The sequence below is a fragment of the Gymnogyps californianus genome, chromosome 20 (genome assembly GCF_018139145.2).
Source record: "Gymnogyps californianus isolate 813 chromosome 20, ASM1813914v2, whole genome shotgun sequence".
In the NCBI taxonomy this organism is placed as follows: Eukaryota; Metazoa; Chordata; class Aves; order Accipitriformes; family Cathartidae; genus Gymnogyps; species Gymnogyps californianus.
In genome coordinates, this window is record NC_059490.1 from 9,544,849 (window position 1) to 9,559,246 (window position 14,398).

The 14,398-nt window shown below is 35.6% G+C and overlaps 1 protein-coding gene across 1 annotated transcript in view; it reads left to right on the plus strand.

The window, feature by feature from the left end:
* The window catches only part of BRIP1 (BRCA1 interacting helicase 1), a 120,882-nt gene that overhangs the window by 64,268 nt on the left and 42,216 nt on the right, over positions 1-14,398 (plus strand). Inside the window, exons 21-24 of the mRNA XM_050908940.1 lie at positions 1,401-1,474; positions 2,217-2,295; positions 4,457-4,678; positions 6,696-6,857. Of these exons, the coding sequence (XP_050764897.1) occupies positions 1,401-1,474; positions 2,217-2,295; positions 4,457-4,678; positions 6,696-6,857 (537 nt within the window). The remainder of the gene's footprint in view (positions 1-1,400; positions 1,475-2,216; positions 2,296-4,456; positions 4,679-6,695; positions 6,858-14,398) is intronic.

Sequence of the window (14,398 nt, forward strand, 5' to 3'; positions counted from 1 at the left end):
AAATAACATTCTGATGTCCACCTCTACAGAGCTGTGAATGTGTTCATATCAATAGGATTTAAATTCTACCCTTTCTTTACACAATAAATGCATCTTTATAAAATTAGATACTCTGTTTGCGACAATGGCAAGAATAGTGTTGAATTTCTTGAACAAGCATTATCTTGCAGTACTTAGTATAAGGCATTTGGTTAAACTTTTTGTTATATTGATGCCACGTAAGGATCATGTTTTCTTGGTTTAGGTTTCCTGGTATTTGCTTAATCATTGAATGCTGATGGCTTTGAACTAGTTGATAGGGCAGAAGCAAGCTCTAATATTGACAGCAATTTAAACATATGACACATCTAAAGATAAAAATACTTAATTTAGATTTAAGTAGTTGATTGAATATCAGGACTTAGTAGGGTAGTCATGATTCTGTTTGTAACTGGCTTCTGGACTAGAACTGTCCCATATCCCACAGCAAATGCTGAGGCAGCCTGTGGCAGGTGGCTTTGCAGCTATGCTCCCATGAGTTGATCAACGTGATCCTCATGAGTCTCTAATAGCTCAGTTTTCTTAAAATAAGTCTTCTGTACCAAACAGCTTTTTATGTTTATGAATATCTAGATAATAGAAATAACTTAAGCTTTGTGGCTTGTCTGCTCATCTCATAGACCACTATCCCTTATTTGTCTTTCAGAAGATTTGTCTGTCTTTAAATCCGTAACAGTAAAAAAAAGAAAATCCATCTTCCTTTCCTTATCTGGAGCAGATTGTTCCTTTCTTGATCTTGTGTTGCATCTTACTTTGATTAGAAATCCTTTAAGACATGGCCGTCTTCATGTCAAATATTTTGCATTAATTTATGTCTACATTTTATATAAAATTACTCCTTAACCATTTTTTTTTTTTAAACTATGTATTGAAATATCAGCATTTGGCCTACTAGATACTAGATTTTTCTTGAAAAGTCTCTATCCACAAATTCACTAAACTCAAATCCTGACCATAGCTGTGTTGCTTGGGACAACTGATAGATAATAAGCCTTTGTATTACTGCTGGTTTTTGGGGGGTAGGGGGTGGACAGTTTCTTTTGGTGTAAAAGCTGTGTAAATTCAATCTTAATTTGTCTTTGTATCTAACTAGCTATGGTATTTGTTAGTGGTAAGAATATGCTTTATTTCTATAGTTAATATATTTATGGTGATTCCTAATATTAAACTAAATACCCTGCTGCCCGGCCTGCAAATAGAAGGGAAGTGAAGTCAATGTACCAACTTTCCTAGAATTATTTGTTTGGACTTCCCAAATCTATAAAAGCTAAATTATTGAAAATTCCCCTCATACTTTGATATAATAGCTAGGTATGATCTCTTCTGTCTAAAATAATCATAAAATCTTGAATTTATTAAAGGATTGAAAGTTCAGAGACAATGCAGACGAAGAAAAGCTACAGTTAGGCAAAGTGCCTACGCCTGTGAAAGAAAGGTACCATGTAGATAGAATAAAGTACCTGTTTTAAGTGGCTACTGTTGAATGTTAAGGTGCAGGGGAAACAAGAACGATTTATTATATAATCTTTTAAGTGAAATAATACAGATGAAATAGTTTATTCATGGTCTGTATGGTTTGCTCTAGATCTTTACGATTTACACACTCAATAGATACCTTTGTTTCTCATGGGAAACAAAAAGGCTGAGTGTTTTCAAGTCCTGTTAACACAGGTAGAAGCTGCAGATATGGACTGCCTACAGAGTCCAGCTCATAACTCATTACAGATGTGATTCCTGTTTCAATATAAGTAGTGCCTCCGATTTCTGGTTAGTATGTAAATTTTTAGGGCAGGATTTGCAAAGTGTAAGAACATAATCACACTGAAACTCAACAAGAGTTGGGCACCTATCTTCCTAGGCTCCTTTACAAAATTCCGAACTAAATCTTTGATAGCCTGCTGCGTTATAGGCTATAAAATACCTCATATTTTATATGAAAGTATTTCTATTTAAGTTAGATTAAGCATTTTTAGCATGATGCATATTTTAATTATTAGTTAATATAAATTATAAATATTGATTCAAATAGATTTCTTTGAGTATTTCAAGTAGTATATTTCTCTGAAGCAGGTTTGATATATTTCTCTGTGTTTATATTTAAATGCTTCAATCTGCATAGTTGCATAGTTACTATATGCAAACTAGTATTTACCTGAATTTGTATATTGTCTTGTTAGAAGGAAGCACACCACCAGCCTTGCAAGAAAGGACTTTATTGTATTGTCTGTGGAGCTGAAATACTGCCAAAAGCAGAGGGTAACATCTATGTAACTGGTCATTTGTTTCAGGTTGGAAATGATAGGATTTTTAATCCATCTTTTTACTTTCGCAGTTTTGGATACTGGAGGGGTGTTTTAGAATAATTGGTTAATTTTTCCACTGGATATGGTAACTAGATAAATGAGTTGTTAGAAATGCACTGGAGACCTGCAGAAAATGTTTTTGGGGGGAGACAGAGGGAGTTGTTACAATAACGCAACTATTTTTACTTGCCATTTCAGTGGCATTCTCTTTCTGACATATCTCTGTTGCTTGATTCAGTGGTCCTGATACACTGACCTATCTTGAAGTACAGTGGGAATCTGACTGGTATTTAAGAGTTAACTGAAAGCAACTGGTCCTGACATTATGGGAGGCTGAAAAAAATTATTTGTAACATAGTGGCCCATTCATTGGGGTATGTTCCTTCTAAGGATTAGGTGTTAATTTGCTACCAGTTGCTGTGAGAAGTCTGGTGATATCTTGGCACAGTAACTCTGTGAATCTAATACATGTTTTAATGAAACTGTCAAAAGTTTTGCTGAAAAACAGTATGATTACACTGTTATTCTTCAATATGTAACCTACCTTGTATTAATTTAGTTTGCTTTTTAGTCCTCGGATGACCCATTGTAAGAAATGTGCATTAGATGTTCTTGGAAATCGTCTCTACGTTTTTGTGAGGCACTTTAATTTGGGAAAGTCTAAAAGCTGATAATGGTAATAACAACTCTGCTACTTTTTAAAAATGCACTGTATCTTCAGGCTGCTGGGCCATGTGTGGTAATGACCTAATTACAAAATGTTCTCATCAGTTACATGCAGAAACAAGTAGATATAGATGCTTAATACACTTAAACAATGTATAAAAAATTGTCCTTCAGGAGAATTTAGTGAGGATTTAAATGGTCCCAGGTTTTACAAATCTGAAGGTAAGAAGACATTTGCTTTTGTGTGCCTTGCAAGAACGTCTCAGGACCTTGAAAGCAAGCCAGAATGCTACATTTTAGGAGGTGTTAGAAATGATATGGAGGTTGAGGTGGAGAGGTGTGCATTAGACACAGAGCAGAGACCTGTTTCTTGTGCAGAGTCTTGTTTACGGCAGCCCCTATGTTATGGGACCCTTAAACATCCCCTCCGCTTCTCTAAGGTCCCTTCCACTGCCCCAAAAGCTCATTAAGTGATGAAGCAAGCATGGAACTGGTATCAAAGAAATGACACTAGCAAAAAAACCCCAACCCTCTCAAAGTCATCCTCTTCAGCCACAAAAGTGAGGGAGGCCAGACTTAGCAGGCAGGAACTGTGTGCTAGCGGCTCATGACTCCATTGTGTGCTGAACTGGACGTCAGGTCATGAAGCTAGACCAGACGGTATCTGGATCAGATGAAATCAAGAAAGGACAAGTCTCCTCTTTCACAAACCAAACCTGAGCCTGAGGGAGAGTGGGAGATATCCCTGTTGCTGCTGGACCTATTAAAGTCATATGCCAGCTAACAAAGTCCACGTTGCCTTACGGGTAAAGAAAGGGAGGTCCAGGTGATGGAGGCCACTTGTTGCCTCTCTGTTTTCCCAGAGCAACCATAATGTATCTCCTTTAAGACTTGTGTAATCTCGTCAGTAGACTTTCATTCATTTCCTTAATATTAATTTATCAGCATCGTCGTATCTTTGCGATTTGGTGTAGAATCTGTGAAATGGAATCACTATGTATTAAATGAACGCATTGTGAATCACTGAGGTACTTGAGTGCCTACAGTTACTGAGGTGTCCGTTGTCAGTGAGAAGTTTTATGCTGTTTAAACTGAATCTCAGATGTCAGTTGATTGATGAAAGTTAAAAAATCTGCCACAGTTTGAAGAAAATGAAAAATAAATTACTTTATTCAAAGTGGATTCAAACTCACTGGTCAATTTGGGAGTAATAACAAGGGGAAAATTATCTGTTGAAAAGTAAGTTTTGGACATGTTAAAAAATTTAAATAAGGCCTTCTTCCAAGGTCCATTTACATCAATAGAAGTCTTTTCACTGACTTCAGTGGGTATTGGATCAGGGCCTAAATTACCATCTTGTAAATGTGGAAAGTTTGCTGTATGTTCAAACAGTACTGTATTCAAAACCATGTATATATAAGTCTTACACCCCACTTTTTAAATTATAGGAATTTTGAGAAAAGCTTGCTACAGTAATATTGAACTGAAAATAATCTGGAAACTCTTCAGAAATACTAATATAAGAAGTAAAGAATCCATTAATAATTGTATGTGTGAACTAGATGCCATTTCAGAAGATGATAATATGATGTTGATCATCTCAGATGCTGCAAGTCTTAGTCATCTTAAAGAAACTTTGAAGGTTTATCAGATGCCAGTGAAAAGTGAAGGTAAATCTTACTGATTACTGATAAATACCACCTAACGTTTGTCAAGTCCTTTAGCTTTAAATTAAATACACCACATTGTTTTCTTTCATTTCCTGCAGATGCTTTTGATTCTGGTAACATGTTTTCATCTCTTGATCTATGTGTGAAATCTCCTATGGAGCGGACCAGTATGAGTCTCTTGCCCCACTACTTCTTACTCTCCAAAATAGCACTGTACAGGTTTTGCAGATATTTTTAATGGAAAGCATTTTTAAGCCGAGAGAAACGTGAGCTTTCAAAAAGACTATAACCTGTCTTTCATTAAATTGTTATGTGGAATGTTCAAAGCTGTACTAAAGCTTTGTTATAATTGTTTCCTTATTAGGAAATTTCCTCCTTGTAAGGGACATTGAATACCATGTTACAAATCATGCATTCTACTTGTTTTCTTCTCTGCTAGCAATTGGCTGAGTGTAGCTGCTTCAAACATCGTTTTCTTTTTTGTGTCAATAAGGTCTTGGTATTGATTTTTGCCTACCTATTGGTCAATAATTCTGACTTCATTTTTTGTGTGATCTTCATCTTAGCATCTTGCTTCATTACATCTTTGATCAAGAGATATTCTGTTTAACAATGTTTTGTTTATTGCCACAGAGTGGTAGTTGAGTCTGCATTGTTCTTCAACTTCCACACCTTTCCATTGCTCCTACTTAACTTCCTGTAAGTTTGAAGGAAGTCCGATACCCAACAATTCTTTACTGGATATAAATGAAATGCTCTGGCTATTTGCTTTCTCTTTCAAGGACATCTTTCCTTTCCATAGCTTGTTGAAAGGAACATTTTGCTTCTCAAAGTAAATGAATTTTTTTTCTTAAATGAAAATATAAAATCTTTCAATGATACTGGTATTTTTGTGTCCTCTTCCCAAGGATTGTGAATATTTCTGAAAATCTCAGGAAATATTTTAAAGGTTAAACAAGCATAAAAGTGATACTATCATGCTGAAACATGTTAGTGAGAACCATAAATTATGTCTTTAACCTTAGATAAAGGAGGAAGATTATTTAAAGCTTATAAGGAGAAGTTTGACTATTTTATGGAGTAAGGACACTGAAGGCGGTAGAAGCTTACTGTCCAAGGCACAGCATTTGGCTAGAAAGCTGATAAACAGCAAAACCACGTGGGTCAATGGGTTTTTCCAGGAGACTGGAAATACAGAAGTTGGAGAATTGGATATTGACAGTGGGACTTGGCCAAGAAAATATATTATATACACTTATTTTCTCTTAACCGGGCCATTCACAAGGCTTAGCAGCCCTTGCCTTTGACCTTTTGGGAAGTTGATGGCAAGATTTGTTCCTTTGAGACGCTATCTTGTTCCCTCAACCAGCAATAGCTGAAATTGAGAGAATTGGTTGACACACAAAAGGAGTGCCACACACAATTTACTGTTGACTGGAAGCAGGCAAAACTCCACTGAGATCTGTTGAGCTCTGCATGTTTAACCAAACACTGAAGATGCATATCAGCTTACCCTCCACTCCCAAATTTCTTGGGTCCTTACGTACTGTTCTGATCTAAAAGATAAGGATAATGAGAACGGAATCACTTACATTTCTTATAACAAATTAAAATCCATGAATTGAAGGCATATACCCTGCAGCCCCAGTGGTTAAAGTAGGGCTCTGCAGAAGCAATGTATTTGATATGAAATGATTTCAGGTGTCAGACCATGGAATGTGTAATCCTTTAGCAGTGTTCAGGTGACAGAGACCAAATGTAAAGTACTTACTTTTGTTTGTGTCTGGGCAGTTTTGGTGTTCGGATGGCACAATTAATCATATGTGATTTTTGTCACAAGGCCTCTATTTTAGAAGTTACTAAGGCTGCAGAGATTAATAAGCATTCTTTACCATGTTACTTTCTGGCAAAATAAGAACATTACGTTTAGAAATGTGAAGTGCAACTTATGATCTTTTATCCGTTTTAAAATATCTCTTGATGCCTATGTAAAGCACTTTTTCTTTCTTTTTGAAAGACTTGAATGCCAGTTTATCTTTAAATGCTATTTGGAATGAGAAGGAATATTCTCTGACAAGTTACTTACAATGCAGGAGCTGTGTCATTCAGTCGATTTCTCCATGTCCTTTGATAGGAGCTGAGGTTACTCATTTCAATAATAAAGTACAGTCATGGGTAAGTCAAATTAGTTTATTTTGTATATTAAAATGATTACTGAATGATTTGCATAGTAAATATTAAAATACCATTTCTGTAAAAGGTAGAATGAAATTTTTTTCCTAGATGAATTGTATATGTTTCATCTAATTTCTACTACAGAGATTTGAAATTATAGTTAAGAGCTGAGTTCAGGTCACTTAATATGTTTGTAATTGTCTATACGTAATTTGATGCAGTGTCTATAGTATTACATCTTATGAAAAGGGATAGGAAAATAGGCAGCAGCTATCCATGTCTTTCATGAAAGGAAAACCAGAATAAAACATATCTGCACAAGTGATATAGTCAGACTTGAATTTCCAGACAGGTAGTTTTATATTATTTGTGGCACTAACAAAAGTGTTAATCAGACCCTGATGGATGAACATGGACAAGGTCTAAAGGAGTCAACAGGAAGAAATTTTTTTTTATAGGTATTGTATTTCCAACAGTGTTAGCAAACTAAATTCTCAATAGAATTCTTTGAAATCTAGACAAGAAAGCTATGTGTATTTTTACTGTACTCTTGGTAATGCCTTAGTTAAAGACAGAGGGTGAGGCTCCATCCTGAACAAGCTGTGCAGGTAACCTTAGGACACCTATGCCTTTCCTGAATTTTCCTTCATTTATGCTGTGAATATAAATATAATTGAAATAAATCAGGGATTTTTGAGACTAAAACTTTGCCAAAAACTGAATACCATCCTTATGTTTTGGCCTGTGTGCATCATTATCCACTGTACAAGCTATTTGAAATGCACTATATGACAGTGTGATGATGGGACAAAGTTTATGAAGCATTATGAACGTTGATATTTCAACCACTATTACTAAGATTTCATGGTATTTTAGCATTCATTTTATATCAAAGATAATGAAATATTATATTGAGGGAACGTATACTGAAAGAATATGAAATAATGGGTTCCTGTGAGGTATAATGAAGTGATTTCTTGTTTTATCTTTTTAACAGTCTCTTTCTGTACATTTAAAATAAGGGACTCTGTAGCACTGCCAGGAAATCGGAAGCATTGTGTTCCACTTCTTTGTTGCTTCCCATGACTGGCTGTGCAAACCAAACCCTGTCAGCAGTTGTATTCACACTGCTAGCTAGGTAGGCAGCTGAAGGGGGGACTGGCTGTCTTTCATACCAGGTGCACCAGGTATAAATGTGTAATCAGCTGGTATTAGGTTTACAAGTGTTGTGGTTTTGTTAGTGTAAAATAAAGAAGTGTTATGGTCTTAGCCTACCTCTAGATTTAACTTCTGTTTCTTTTAGCTAGAAAGACACTGTTAATTGTTGCAGGTTTTCTGAATAAGTCTCTTTCTTTCCTATTCTTTTCTTATATTCTATTTCCATCCACTAGAAAGACATCTCGGTAAACTAGGCTTGGAAGAGCAATATAGGCTAAAAAAGACCACATCTGGCTTTGGAGAGTCATTCTGAAAGGTAGTGGCTTTCTGTAGAGAGACATCTAATCTCTTAATGCATGTCTTTGTTTCAAAGAGAGGCTCAGGGAAAAATATATCCCATCATCTTCAACAGACTTGTGAAATAATTGTCAGAACTGGCATCTCTGCTTTGGATCTGTTGCAAACTGTGTGCCTTATGACTAGATTAATGTGCCAGATGACTTGAATGTGAGAGTTGTGAGGGTGAGGAATGAAACTACTATTTTTTGTGTGTATGTGAAAATAACGTTACTTATTTAGAAAGGTAGAATGGACTGGGGATGAATGATGGTAGAGGTAAATACAGCTTTAATTTTATCATCTCCTTGCTTTAAATCAAATGGCTGTTTTTTTCCTGTAATTGGGAATATATGAATGTAAATGAACACACATAGAATGAGTCAAAGGAGTTTAAAATGATGATTTATTATATGCTATCATATATCAGAGCAAACATATCTGCATTAAAGTGCAGAAGCTGTGATTAAGTCAGTTTTAGCTCCGAGTTATATATTCTTGAATACAAGATCCTGCTGCTGTTGAGCAATATATTTGTAGAGATAAAAATCAACATTGTAGTTTATACTGCTGCCTACCCTGTGTTAAATCATGTACATTGTCATGAGCTATCGTATGTCATCTTAAATTACTTAGTGTCATGTGCTGTCTGTAAATCAAGTACAGTTGGTTCTGGAAGGCAAGGAATTGCTCATTTAATAGAAATCACATTGCTATAGCGAAACAAGCCTAAAATAGAGTCACTGGGTTTAATATCTGTAATTTACCTCTAGGTTTGGTAATCACTTGAAGAGGGAACGCTGTATTTTCATGACTTAAATTTAAGGTGTGGTTAACAAATTACATTTTGTAAATCTTTTTTTAACCTACTTTTATACATTTATATTGAAAATTAGATTTTTAAATTTACTGCTACATTTCTACAAATTCAATTACATCATGTGTTTGCCATTGACCTAGAAACCTCCATTAACTTATTCAGGCTTTATGTGAAATCAGTGGCATACAAATTAATATTATTATTTATATTCCTTAAGATACCCTAAATAATTGTATATTCCTGTTTGCAGTCTTCTTTTGTGCAATAGTAACAACTTTATAGACGACAGTAGTTTGGAACTTAGAGAAAATATTTTGGTACCATAAATGTAGAGGACTCAGGGCGCTTTAAGATCTAGCTTAGCTAATGTAATAAATTGTCTTTCATATGTTAAAAGGAGAATGAAACTCTGACAATTAAATTTTTAAACTTATTAAGGAGTTGTTGCTATAACTGATTAGACAGTCAGCTGTTGAGACAGTAGCTTTTATATAACAGGATATTGTTTTGTTCATCATGTTACCACATTTGGCAAACTTTTATCTTAATGCGCCTATCGGGAATACCAGTCTGACCTCAATCTGAGTAAAGCCTTAATAGTCGACGTGAGGGATGCTTGCAGGAGGTGGCACGGTCATTTTCGCAGACTGTATATTTGTTATCGCATGTTAATCAGATTCATCATTCTGTTTAATAAAGATTTCATCTGCCACGCGAATGCATAATCGGCTATGTCTGAGTGACCGTCTTTTGTCTTGAGCAGATTGCTAAAACTGTATTAAGCATCATTAGACAAAAATGACGACCTTATTAATTTGTCCTTTATGTGTTTTCCAGCAGATTGGACCTCATTATTATGCAAACACAGTACACAGAGCAGCACCAGAAGTAGCTCATTAATGTTTCTTTCCCTTAGTACATAACAGATTATTATTGTGAAGTGTGCATGAAATAATTGCTAATTATGTGCCTTAAATTGTACAGTGATTGTCTGTCTAGATTTTTTTCATATGGTTTAAGAGCACTGTAGAAGGCCATCAGAAGCTACAGGTTAACAGCACCGAAGCAAGTAAACCAGAGGAAGTGAATCACAAACCATGCATTTTATCACACATTTTCCTGCCTGTAAAGAGTAATTAGGACAGCTATGGATTGCTTTGTAGTTGCCTCTCACTACACTTCTTATTGTAAAAGAAATGACTCTCAGCTGGCAAATAATTCCATAGATATGTCTGCCAATGAATAGATGCAGGCAAGTTTGAACTGTGGACTTCTAGTAAAGAATCCTGTAGATTCTGGAATGGTAATTCTTGAGTTAGTATGGTTTCCTTATTTACAGACCACTAAAATCTTACATATTTCCAAATACTGTTCTTTCTACCGTATGTTTTCCCAGCTACATTTTGCATTTCTTACGGGCTCTCTATTCAGTATAATTCTCCTTAAAATTTGTGAGCATGATAGAAATGACATGTTAGGATTTGGCATTCATCTGTAGTTTGACAACTTTGTGTTAAGTGTGTAATTGGTTTAAGCTGGTAGTGCTTCATACTTATCCATGGCACATCTTCTGTAATCTGTCTGCCACTGTAGCTGATAAGACTTGGCCACAACTGAAGTTTTTGCAGCGCTAGAAATAAAATCCTGATCCATTAAGGGTTTGCATGGATTTAGCTTTATAATCTGGTTTAGAAATTGTGAGTGGTCAGATCTTAGATACAAGCTTTGTTGTCAAAAAGATGCCATGAAAACCATTACATCAGCTTAAATTTTCTTAATGTTACTTTTGTTGACAATATAACCTAAATGATATAATGACCATTTCTGAAGAAAAGTATTTGTGACTGGCAATTATTTATTGTATATAAGCATTGAAACAGACATCTTTGAGAGTTAGGAGGACAATAACATTCATCCGACATTACTTACATTAAATAATTTTAGAGTCTAACTGCATTTGGCTGGTGTTAAATAGTTGCTTATGTCAGCTGATACCACCATTTAAATACGGTGGCGGCTTCATACAGTACAGGTTAAAGTAAATGGAGCATGCTAGCTGTAAAATATCTTTAAACATTTCACATGTAATAGATCATTACTGAATATTTATGAAGGACAGACATATCTTACACTTCCAAAAAATCAAAATGAAATTATTCTGCAGCGACCAAATTCTCTTTACTGCACTGCTAGCTGTTGGGCATATGGATGCTTACTTGATAAATCACTTGACAGATGAAAATTGAAAATAGTTGGTGTGGCATTGCAGAAATAATTATTTATTTTACTTGGATTATTTGAAATGACCGGGAATATATTGCTATGAACAGGCACAGGTATACTATTAATATAGAGGTTCTGCAACCATGATTATCATAACTTTTAACAAATGCTTTCTAAATTTTCAGTGATAATGTTGCACTGATGTGTATGTTTGTAATACCTGTGCATGTAAACACACCCCTTTCTATAAAAGCATGCATAAGCATTGCAGCTAATTGTTAAATCAGGCTGAAAAGGACTTGTATCCACAATGGTTTGACACTGCACTTTTGCTTCACAATCCATATTTTTCTATTCCTATGAAATGACTTTTTCTGCTCTGCATTTTTTCTTTCACTGCTACTTTGAGTTTAACTGATCTGTTTAGCTACTGATTTTAATTAATTATCATAACTAAATCTAATCTGTGTTATTTTCAGTGTGTGATTTTATTTCATACGAAAGACTACACCCCCACTACACCGATTCTTGAGCACTTGCATAAGACTTGTTGAGAATTTCTAAGAAATAATGTACTGACAGGCCAGGGGATATTGGAACTTACCTGAGTTTAAGTTTAAATGGATTAAATATTTTCAGAGCATCTGTATGCACACCGTCAGAAGGGAAGAGCCATAGATGACCTTGGAAAAGGTCTTTTGTGTTGCTTCTTTCTGCTGGTGCCGGAATCAATTGTCTCCCAGGAATTATCCGTCTGAATTGCTTTGCTTATTCTTGACACTGAATATGTTCATTTTCACTTGGCCAAAAATGCATTCATTCCTTCTCTCTCCTCCTCACTGTCTTCCTTTCTGTTTGCAACTGATGTTGCTGCTTGAATTGTATGAAATGCATTGAAAATTCTTGCAGGCTACCTCTACCTTTCTCATTAAGATTGTTTGCAGACTCTGTAAATATTGTTATTTGCTGAACGTATGGCCTTGTTAAAGAAGAAAAAATGGGTTTATAACTCTGGGAAGAAGACTAAACAATGTTTTAGTAAATGCCTCTATGGATACTAGTGTATGCCATGTTGTCATTGCAAAATCTTCCATGTATTTATCATCATACCCATGCTTACACTGTTCTTTGATAAGGGTGAAAGCTCTAGGTATTGGGGACTGAATATTTTATTCTTTAATGAATTCCTTGAGAGCTATATTTAAGTGAAACTAAGTCCTATTTAGTGAGAAATACATGTCAACCTCTGAGTGCTGTCTTGCAGTTACTAGTGCTTTTGATGTCGTCTTTTTTAAGACATGAATTTTCCTTCTCTTGAATTGTAGGACCAGATACTTAAAAGTTTACTTGTACAAATGCATGTTTCCATGGTCACTGACAAGAAGGGATAACTCTTCAGTAACTACTAACTAGTTAAGGAGTGTATTGCCCCTTTAAACCAAATACAAGGAGGGATGCAGAAACTGGCCTGTAAAGCACAGGAACGAAGCAGACTCCTAGGTCATCAAATCCATTCTTTCTCCCAGATATGCTCATGATACAATTTATAGTGCTTACCCAATTTGATTTTTAAATTCTGAAAAGTACCATTTCTTCTCTTTCCACAGTTTAATTCTCATTAATCATAAATGTCTTCATGCATGTAAGGTGTCGTTAGGAGAGTGAATAAGAAGATAGTATCTGCAAAGTTTTCAGTAGGTTGATGACAGCCGCATTTCTGTCTTCTCTGATAGAGCTTGCCGAGTGTCAGAAGGTGTTAGACATGGGTGAGAAAGCTGGTCAGCAGAGGTGCAATCCAGACGAGTGAGAGTGGTTGGGAGGAAGCCAGTAAATGTACTGATATGTTATCTTTCCAACCTGGAAGTTTAGCTTTCCTTTGTTGCCTGGGTTAGAGACAAGGGTAGGTTCCCCTAAGTATTGTAGGATAATTTCATAGCATCCGATATAATATATGCTTTTACCAGGATGATCTCTTAGTTGAGGATGGGTTTTATCATTGGTGCTGACAGAGACATTATTGCCATTTGGATGTGGTACTAGATCCATAATCTTATGCCTCTGTCACTTTAGGACTGCACTGTTAAAATGCACTAGTCTGGGAACAAGCCTGCCAGGCATGCGTGAAAGCATGTCGGTTCATGGGGACTGCTGCAAAAGTGGTCTTCTGAGGAAAAACTGTGTACAGGAGAGAAAGAAGAGTTTGGTGTTCATAAGCTAATTATTTTTTAAATTCAAGGCTGCACTTCCAGAGCCACTTTATGTAGTCTTTTTATTTTTTTTGACAGATAAATAACTATAACTGAAGCACTAATTAATCTCCTACCCTCCTGCTCATGCTGGCATTCTGCCTGCCAGAAAAATTCTTAGTTAGTTGTCAGGCTTATTTGAATTCCCCTATATTGAAATTTGCTTTAAAATATGTAGAATTTCTTTAAATATTTTTTAGAGAGAGAGATTTAAAAATATAGGAACGAATAACTAGTGTTAAGCTTGCCCAACATATATTAAAATTTTCTTAAAGTGCTGAGACAGTCACCAGCACTGTGATTTATTGTCTGCCTAGTACTGATAATAAAGTGATCTTTCATTGGACAAGGCCAATGCTCATTGAAGTTGTGAGTGGCAAAATGCAATCATTTTGCTTGCTTCCTTTGCAGTAGTGCTCTAATGACGCAAAAATAGAGTAAAGTTTTGTTTATATGAACTCAGGTCATCTTTGCAGGCAAACCTGTCTTTGAAGGAAAGCCTGAGCTGGAAAGTTTCTGTCCTTGCCCTACTCCTAGGTCTCAATCTATGCCTCAGTCTGTTCCTCAGCTACATTAGGGCAACTCTTTGAGAAGCTGCATTGCAAAATGCATCTCTGGAAAGGTTTGGATTAAGAGTATTGCCATTTTTGTGGGATTATTTTTATACTGGATCATTTCAGGCATCTGATTTGTGGTACAATCCCACAAATGGTTTTTATCACTAAAATGAGATCTGGGATGTGAAGAAGCACAAAGTTAGTG